The sequence below is a fragment of the Pseudophryne corroboree genome, chromosome 2 (genome assembly GCF_028390025.1).
Source record: "Pseudophryne corroboree isolate aPseCor3 chromosome 2, aPseCor3.hap2, whole genome shotgun sequence".
In the NCBI taxonomy this organism is placed as follows: domain Eukaryota; kingdom Metazoa; phylum Chordata; class Amphibia; order Anura; family Myobatrachidae; genus Pseudophryne; species Pseudophryne corroboree.
In genome coordinates, this window is record NC_086445.1 from 931285712 (window position 1) to 931296139 (window position 10428).

The 10428-nt window shown below is 43.4% G+C and overlaps 1 protein-coding gene across 1 annotated transcript in view; it reads left to right on the top strand.

Annotated features, from left to right (window-relative positions):
* Nucleotides 1-7928, top strand: part of C2HXorf58 (chromosome 2 CXorf58 homolog) — a 98218-nt gene extending 90290 nt beyond the window's left edge. The window contains exons 9-10 of the mRNA XM_063956229.1: nt 5801-5951; nt 6873-7928. Of these exons, the coding sequence (XP_063812299.1) occupies nt 5801-5951; nt 6873-7022 (301 nt within the window). The 3' untranslated portion in view covers nt 7023-7928. The remainder of the gene's footprint in view (nt 1-5800; nt 5952-6872) is intronic.
* The last annotated feature ends 2500 nt before the right edge of the window (nt 7929-10428 follow it).

Here is a 10428-nt window from a genome sequence, read left to right on the forward strand (position 1 = left end):
TTCATGTCTAGGGGGTCTAACTTTATGTGGGTTATTACAGTTGTTGGCATAATGCCCTTCTCTTCTACAATGGTAACAAATCCTTGGCCTTCTCCATGTGCTAGGGGCCTGGGGTTCCGGTCGACTTGATGCATCCTCTAGTGCTTGGATGTTCAGTGTCATCAACCGCTCTCCCTGCGCTTCCCTGGTTCTTTGGATATTTCGGTCATGCTCGATAGCGGACTCTCTTAATGCCGCCACCGAGATACCTCTCCAATGAGGTATTGAAGTTTGTACCCTAATTTTTAGTGTGTCTTTCAAGTTGCTCGCTAATACGGACACAGCTACCTCTCTGTGGTGTACATTTGTTTGTGTGTGATGTATATTACCATACATACCTGTGAACACGACCTCACCTGACCCTCCATTAGGGGGTTTGATTACAGTTTTTACCGACTGGGTCGTGTCCACCTGGACGTCTTGTGTGATGACTTCTGAAAGAGGTGCCGACATCGTTCTTGGTTCACTTTCTGGTTGGTGTTCCTGAGGAAAGTTTAACATGGGGTGCGACTTGCATGGGTTAATAGTTGTACATTCAACAGTATTACAATTATCTTTGTTACATTTATTACACTTATTCTTATTATCTGTACTACTGTTGCTAAGAGCATTTTTATTGTTCACCCTTGTGCTTCTCTCCGCAACCACAATCCCCTCCATTGCCACTTCTCCTCTCTCAAGATGAAAGTTAGGTAAGTAAGTTATATTTCTTTGCATTTCACTCTCCTGTTGCCATATTTGTAAACAATCATAATGCTTGATTCGTCTCTTTGCTGATTTGATGAGACATATCCTTCGCCTTAAATTATGCAACACCTCTGAGTCAAAACTACCTATCCCGGGAAATGGTGCCTTATCCCCCGCAGTCATTCGTGTCCATTCATCACAAAAGGTCTCAGAGTGGGGACCATATTTCCCCCACATTACTAACCGAGCAGACCCTCGGGGTCTGCAAGCCTCTGGAGTCTGAATCCTGACCTCCGACCGTCTCTGTATTGTGCACTTGGCTGCCATTGTGGACCTTTTTAACACAGAAAAAAACTTCCTAAAATGCACCAAACACAGAACTTCGTTGGAAATCCTTAAAGCTCTTCCACTGAACTTCTTCTGCTCCGGGTATCTCCGTTCCGCCTTCTAGCAGATACGTGTAGCCGTTGCAGGCCCTATCTCTAGAGATTTTCCTGAGAAAATTCCCTTCCTTTTTCTTTACACAAATCACGCTTGCATGTGCTCCCTACAACACGTATGAGGGCAAGATTTACGCATGGATATACGACCTCATATCCCGTTGCGTTATTGGTCACACATACAACCGTGCGGTCCAATCGTACCACTTATAGACACTTGTTGCCCATAAATGGTAGGATCATTGGAGTCTCCCTACTGTGCTCCAAAACAGCCAGAGCGTAATACAACGAAAACTTTATCACACTCTGTTGCACGTTTTCACTCAGATCGTGCTTATCACATTCCACATAGATCACAAATTATCACATAGATCACAAAGTCCACAAAGCGGGATTATCACATAGATCACAAAGTCCACAAAGCGGGATTCAATACACTCATACCGTTTTCAACCCACTATCATTCTTATAGTTTTCTGATCAGAAAAATCATTTCCCGTAGTCTGATAGCTCTCCCCAGAGGTACTACAGTAAAACAAGGTATTTAAACTAAGTTTTGGAAAGCTGAAATCAATTTGTGTTATTTATCGCCTTGCGTTACTTCACTTTTGCGCTACTTATCGCTTTTGCGCTAATTCAACTTTATCACAACTTGAGCTACGTGGGCGTAACCAGACGCTACGTTGCGTAATGTACGCTGCGTGCGTCTGCCTTTCGGATTGCGTACGCTAGTCTTTGTTAGTGACACGTGTACGCAATGCAAAGGATCCACCGTAACACAATATATATTTTATCAATGTAGATGATCCCTGATCATCTACCGCAATCCACACTGCACACTGGCTGCCTCGTCTCTCGGACAAGCCGTGTGTTGTTCTATACTTTAACTATTACCTCTACTTATTAAATAACAGCAAATCTCCTTTTAGCCCTTTCTATCAACTATAAAATTTGGCAGACAGGAATAGTGATATACGAAAATGAAACAGAAATGCAGATATATGCGTGCGTACGCAAGACAAAAGAAAAATAAACAGTTTTAAAAAAGACACAAGCGTTTTGTTCTTACTTCCGGTCCCGGATTCCTTCAGCACTCTTAATCTAAGCGAAAGCAGACGCTTATCCCGTCAGCAACTGCGAGACAACCTCCCACCCTTTGCTGGAGGGATAATGTCTGCTGATCTACCCAGTGCAGATATGAGAAGGATAGGACACGCCCCCAATTGACAATGCTGAATTCCTTTGTCGTATAAAACACCTTAAGAAGTCTAAGAACACTGTACGCTGTTTACTTAAGAAGTACCGTAATGGTACGCTATTTGCGTAACGATCGCTCAGCCGTAGGCGAGACGCTCAAGCGTCACGTTCGCTCGCGGCCCAGTGATCACAGGACACGTTATTGGTTATGTCTAGGGAAATGATTCGCTATGGCGTAGCTTACGCTCGAGACCACGAGGAGGTCACCAGCGATGCAGACGCTCACAACACTATACCTTTATGTAAAACCTTATATCAATGAAATACACTGCATACCTTAATGTGAGTACAGGGTGTAAGTGCAACCTTGTGTAACCTGACTAACTACAAAGCTGCTTGTGCGTCACCGACGCTCAAGTGAACACTTAACACTATAGAAAATACACAGATACTGGTTTAGGGTTCCAAAGCCTATTAACTGTATTATATCTAATATACTTGTAAAAAAAAAGGATAACAGTACATATGATACACTACAATATAACAGAGACTTCCTAACCAAAATACAATACTATCTAATACAAAACAATACTATATTAGTCTAGGGGAGATATGAGAGAAAGGAGAAGGGAGAGAGAGAGAGAGAGAGAGAGAGAGATGAGAGAAATTGGCTCACAGAAAAACAATGATTACGTTAAATAAGAGACAACATGGTTGCAGATAAAACTACATATGTGAGAGACAATCGCTGCGCAGTTAGTCAATGCTGAATACAGCATGGGATGGAAGCTAGACTCCATTTTGAGAAACCTCCACTTGATTCCAAAGACCACACCACATGCCTGAAAGGGGGAGGGGAAGACATCCAGCAGCAGCCATTTTAGATTTGCAGGTCCAAACACATGGCACCACAATCACATAGCAGAAAACACAAGACTCCATTTTACTCCAAAATGTCCAAGCCTCAAAACAATGCATATGTTCTGATTTTACAATTCCAAACCATCTAAAACACCTTTCACAATGTAATCCAACTTCCTAGAACCATCTCATAATTTCACATTCCAAATAACTTCAGTATCTCACTAACCAGAGCATATTCATCACAAGACCAGATCACAATGTACTCACAAGTATCAGCCTGCCATTGCTACCAGCACATATTCAAAACTACTGCATGGTGGTATTTATGATTAACAAGATCCCAGCTACCATCACAGATTCCACAGGGCACCAACACTAACACCCAACAATCACACAACCAAGCTACAACATCCTATTTAAACCAGAAAGCAATCTGTCTATATTCCCTTATCTAGCCATGTGGATTCAATACTTAGCCTTTGGTGCCTGGTCAGTCCTGGGGATGTAGCCTCCATGCTGCTGGGTGCCAGGTAGCTGTGTGTGTCTGTGTGTGAGTGTAGCTACATTACATCTGTTCTCTGAGGCCACACCTGACCACTACCTTCCTGTTTGACCAGTATCTGGGGGAGGGGTCTCTCTAGCTTTTGTATTGAATCACTGTTCTCTTTGTATATGCTAATCAGGTTCAGACCTGAAAACTTAGTTGATCATCCATTGTTCCCAACAAAGCTGATCTTAACTTTTATACATATAATCATATCTATCCGCTGCAATGTCCCACGACAACACAATAGGTCTCAAACTAAACCACACCTTATTCTGCTTGCTTCAATACCAAACATGATGTGTTTATCTGGTTCGGTTCAAATGATACACATCCATGACATTAATTCATCAGCCAATTCTAAATCTCCATGACGTCTGGTGTTTGCTGTGCTCGCTGCGCATATTTGCAAGTATAGCGGCTTATATGTGTGCAGTTTATATGGTCTCTCTATGTAATATTTTTCTGACTTTGACACAGGATTGGGCGTCTCTATTAACAAGACGGCATCTGAGTCAACATGGGAATTATATACCTTCTAACTTTGATGTGCTTGGAAGTGGGACCCTGCGCGCGTCCCAGAAAAGGGGATCCAGAAATCCCCCATTCATGCCACTGTGGCAGAAATCCCCCATTCATGCCACTGTGGGGGCGTGCCCAGCACTCTCTAAGATGCTGCCCCCCCCCCCCCCCCTAAACTGAGAATAGATGCTAGACAAAAAGTATAAAAAGTCCCAAGGCGCAACCAAGACCTATGCAGCCCTATATACAGAGGGACCACCGGATTCCTACAAGATACAATAATCAAAACACAAAAGGTATACAAAGTGTTTTTCAGGACTGAGCGCCAAATTGGATACCTTTGTATTTTGTTTATTGTGAATAGATGCTGTGCGCATGGCACCTATTCTCCCACTGCTTTGCTATGCAGACCATCATACCTGATAAAGTCCCATTAGATTAGCAGATTTTCAAGAGAGTCAAGGGGCTTCGCGTCACCACACAGATTTCCTGGTCATGCAGATCCCACTTTCGTTGGTCAGCTGCATAAACTGTATCTTAGTCAGCTGACTGTCTACATGAACATTGTGACGATCCCAGCTTGCGAGGTTGGTCGCAGTGCTGGGATCGCAGCTACATGCAGGAGGCATCTCTTCTGAATGTTTCAGATCAGACGGTAATTCAAAGTCACTTACAAGCGGCTTTGAATTACCGTCCATCTCTGATTCAGGCCCTGAGTTATATAAAGCTGATCTTTGTCATAGAGGTTAGTAATCTAGTGTGAACCAGCAGCTCTCTCCTTTTCTGTCATTCCAAAGAATAATGGGATTCAGCTCAGCCAGATTAGAACCATCTGTGCACATGTAGGAGCTGAATCAGCATCTTTTGCTGTAGTCGCATCTGCAACTTTATGCTAATGCCAGTATCAGCCCTTCCCTGGTGTACATCTGTGCATCTGACTGTGCAAGGAATGGGATGCCCACTATGTGCATCTTCAGACACAACCATCAGTTGCGCCATTGAACGTTACACCAGCCCCATGCCGGGTGCAGAGCCTTGTCAGAGTATGGCCTACAATGTGAGTAAGTAAGTGTCTGAGTTCTCAGCCAGCTATATAACACGTCTGCGACACTCCCATAACACACCCATAAGACGGTGCATTTCTGTGAGCCATCTCCCGGTCACCGCCCAGGAATCCTGAATACATTTCCAATCCATTTCCGAGACCGTGCATCTCAATAGCTACCGCAGCTCTGGGCGCACGTACTGTGGGTCGCATGCGCTGTATGACTTTTAACGATGCATGGGCAATTCGAAAACATTGACCATTCGCACAAATATTGGCATTGCATGCTACTCGGAATAAGGCCCTTAGCTTTAAAGTGCATTTATTATCCTCACATTAAATAGAGTTTGAAATAATATATAAGGATATATCTATTTGTCTTTAAAAATATCTGTAAAGAATCAGGTAGTTTTATAGTTACTATGAAAACTGGGACTTTTTTGTTGTTGTTATATGATACAGATCCCCAGTGCCGCCTCCATCATCCGCTATTACCACCTACCTCTCATCACGCTACTCTACAGCTCCAAGATCTACATCCCGACGATCACAAAAGGCTCATCATAAAGTAGCAAAAATGAAGAGACTGTATGGCCTAGGGAAAGACAGGCAGGTATAAGCAGTGATGTTACTTATTTTTTAACGGATATGCAGCTGGAATATGACAGATAATACAGTAATAGCACTATTATTGTAAGTAGCAATTAGACAATGATTTAGTAGAATTAGTAAATGTAACTTTACCTACCAATGTTTAATAGGTTTCATGTCACTAAACCATCAGTTCATTATAATGAGAAAGTTGGTGGGACCAGGAATTGTGAGCTGCAAAAAGTTTCTGAAGTCTCTACTTGCATAAGCAGAAATAACTATAATGGCATTTCATGAGGAAGTGCGCGAAAACTAGTAGCAGACATATAGCAATTGCTCACTTATTTTACTAATAAGTAAAATATTAGTTAAAAATAAAATATAGTTTTTCCTTCCTCCTGTTATGTTACTTTTTTCCCTTAAATTATCATTTTTAGAGAAAATATAGTCAGATTGCTTAGAAATTAAGTAAACGTCGCTCCGTGTGTACCCCCCCCCCCCCCCCCCCCCCCTTACATCCTTGCTTATTGGCAAATCTCCAGGACTTCTGTGATCTAAACCCCTGGTGGACCCCACTGCTTGAGGGTCCATCCCCTCCTCTAGGGATAAGGTTCCAGACTGCACAAGACTAAGCTGCATTTTCTACAGTGCAGTGCATTTATTAATCTGGTACATTATCATAAATGGACTAGCAGTATTTGCTATATATATTTATCAAGGTACCCAGACCATGCACTCTCTAATTGTTAGCCAAGCCCCTATGATGGCTAGACACATCCCTAAGCATGGGCCCCTACCAGTGCATCCCCCCCGGTGGGCCCTTCATGCCACAGTCCGACACTGCTGAGCAGCTGCAGTCTTATGTAAGCCTAGCATAGACAAAAGTATCTTAGTTACAAGTGAACATATTATGTTGATGGTAACCGTAAATCTCATTGGTTAGGATGACACGGATAACACCACAGATGCCGACCGCCAACCATTCTCAGAGAGAAAAGCTGCATCGTACCAGGTTGTGTTCTCTGACGATGACTGGGATGAAGAAGCAGAAAAGCTGTACGCTTGGAGTCAAGGCCTGTGTCTGGATGAATGAGCAGTGCCTTCCCCAGTTCTCCTGTAAGCACTATAATTGGTTGCAATAATGTGAACACTGTGCAACGACTGCCCATGTGACAGGTACAGAAGTTATCCAGATGGGCCATAGTTACAGATCTGAATTGTGCATACCTAACTTAGATATCACATGCAATATATTTCACCCTTGAAGATTAGTTAGAGATTAGGAATAGGAATGGTGTAATGGTTAGTATTACTGCCTCGCATGGGTTCGATTCCCACCATGGCCATAACTGTGTGGAGTTTGTATATTCTCCCCATACTTGTGTGGGTTTCCTGCGGGTACTACGGTTTTCTCCCACAATCCAAAAAAATAGGTTAATTAGCTCCCAACAAAATTAACCCTAGCGTGAATATTTGTGCATGTAAATGTGATAGGGAATATAGATTGTAAGCTCCACTGGGGCAGGGACTGATGCGAATGGCCAAATATTCTCTCTGTAAAGCGCAGCGGAATATGTGTGCGCTATATAAATAACTGGTAATAAATAGAAGTATAACTAACAAGTACTTTTAAAATGTATGTGCACACAAATGTTTAGCCAAATGTTTCCCCTCCACTTGTGCCTTGTCTCCTTTATCTGCTGTTGGATGGATCAGACTTCAGCTAAAACAGAGCTTTAAATGGGTAGCTTTCATCCCTATCCCTACAAGGGCCATTCACACAGACACTTGGGGCAAGAAAAGGTGAATGCTTGACTCAGATGCAGCTTGCAGTGTTTTATTCTGTCTATATTTGCATTCACCCTGTTGCCCCGAGTACCTATATTGCTTGTCAAAGGGATCAATGATCTATAATCCCTTTTTACGTTCCATATGAGCTGTGTTCTGTTTTCAGTGGTAGAACCAGGGGCGTATCTAGAGAGGAGGGGACCCGTGTGCAGTCTCCATGTGTGGGCCCCCTCCTCTCCCGTAGCCGGCAGTGCAGCTGTTAGCACTCTGAGCACTAGAGACTCTGGCAGAGTGCCAGAGTCTACAGTGCATGCGCAGGTCTCCGGAAAAATGGCGCGGAGACCTGCGTATGCGCTGTAGACTCCGGCACTGTGCCAGAGTCTATAGTGCTCAAAGCGCTAACAGCGGCACTGCCGGCTACGGGAGAGGAGGGGGCCCACACACGGACACCAGACAGGTAAGTATTGAAGAAATGGGTGCAGTGAGGGCCCCCTCTGGATCCAGGGGCCCATTTGCACAGCACACACTGCACCCATTATAGATACGGCACTGGGTAGAAAGTAAGATAGCTCATGCGGAGAAGCCATCCTAGCTCACACCCAGTGGATTCATGGTGAAAATATTTGAATTGATTGTTGATTCTCATTTGTGTCGAACACCTTCCGCCTCTCCATGAAGGAATCTTTTCAAAGCATTGCTATAAGCAATATAGGTTACCAAATGCTAAGTAGTCAATAGAGGGGATTTAAGAATAACACATGTAGAATATGTCACTATATCAGTAATGGAACATTATTTTTTTATTTTAAAAACTATATTTAAATTGTTCCTATTTGATTTTTATCATGAAATAGAAGTTATTGTATATTAAAAATGAATTCATAATAAACTGTTTTATAACCATTGTTTTCCAATTACCTTTTGTAAAAAAGTGTTGCTAGTGGTGATGTTATTTTGGTTACACAGCATATTAAAATATAGGACTTGAATTAAATGTGCTACGCGCAGGAAAAAACAGCAATCTAAAATAATTGCAGATTTACATACACAATTAGAGCAGCTGGAGCGTTCCCATAAACAATCCCATTCCTCATTGGTGCTTAAGCAACTCCGGAGTGTTAGAGGTGAGCTTCAGTCTGTGTTAGCGGAACAGACTAAAAAGTCACTTACTGTAGGTGGACGAACCAAAAATTCTATTAAAAGAGCAACACATCTGACACCCTGTGGGCATCACAATTAAAAGCCAAGAGGGCTTCTCAAACAATCGCAGTTCTTCAAGATATTAATGAGGCTTTTAACTATGATCTGGCAGCTATTAATCGCTTTTTGGATATTACAAAGCACTTTATAATCTCGGAGAACCCCACCAAGCGCCGCTCTCTCCCTCTTCACAAAATTGACTGCCCAATTACTTGAGCGTTGCTGTACCTATACTCCTGGCTGTAGGGGCTCCATGTCAATTCTATACTTGTTGCTGGACCTTTTATTTGCCGAGTCTAAGGAACCATTTGAACAGATGTGGAAGTGAGACTTTGGGATCAGCTTGGAGGATGATGATTGGACAGACATTAGACATTGGGCTAAATCCTCTATTAATACTAATAAAAAGGAAAACTCCTTTAAAGTGTATTCACGCTGGTACATGGTCCTGCAAAATTGCATCAGATTTTCCCAGGGTCCTCAGGCCTTTGCTGGCAGCAGTGTGGCCACATTGGCTCTTACATGCACATGTGGTGGAAATGCTTCATGTTATCTAAATATTGGGATGAAATAGCATCTCTGGTTACTAAGGTGATCGCCATCTTCCCACCCATCCTGCTACTATTCAAACCCGTTAGATCCCTCTCTAAATCTCAAAATAAACTTTGTGGCCTCATTTACAAAGTGGCTAAGCTTTTAATTGCTGTTAACTGGAAGCAAATTGAGTCTCAGTCACTGTCAGCCCTACTTAATTAAATTTGGTATTTTACCTATGGGCTGCAGCCGGGGACTGACTAGCAGTGGCAGTGACTTCCCATTGGAAGCACTCCCTGCTAATCACAGCCAGTCAGGCAGTCCCAGGGGGAGGTGTTTTCTACCCCTTGGGACTACCAGTCCGGACTGTGATAGCAGAGGGAGCGCTTCCCATGGGAAGCCACTCCCCTGCTTATACCGTCAGCCCTATCTGGCTTCTATGGGCTGCAGGTGATGCAGTCCAGAGAAGCCAGACTGTTCAACAGTGCCTGAGTTAAGCCCCGCCCCCAGTCCCAATTCCCACTCCTGCCGCTAGACCTAAGCCCCACTTCCCAGTGACATCAGCCCTCAATCGCCGAGAGGTCAGGGACTACAGCCGGGAGTAGATTGGGTGGTGGCGTGGACCACCACCTGAGTGGAGATTCCGGGCCAGACCACCGGTATTTCACCCGGTGTCAGGATAGGACTTGAACTAAAAAGCCTTGATTGGAATGGACTTGCTGCTTCAGTCCCAGATGAGATAAGAAGTATAGCTCTCAACAGCAACTGTTTTGTGGGTGCCCAGACTTCAAATGATGCTGCATGCATAGGTCATTTAGGCCCTGGCATTAGGAACGAAAGGGTGCTTAAAGCTGCACTGCCATCTATTACACCCATTTTAATTACCTCCCCACATTAGCCAGTGTAAGGTTAAAAATACTTTGTGATAATATGACAAAATATCATCGGGTGAATTTCAGTAGCAGAGGTTATGCGAT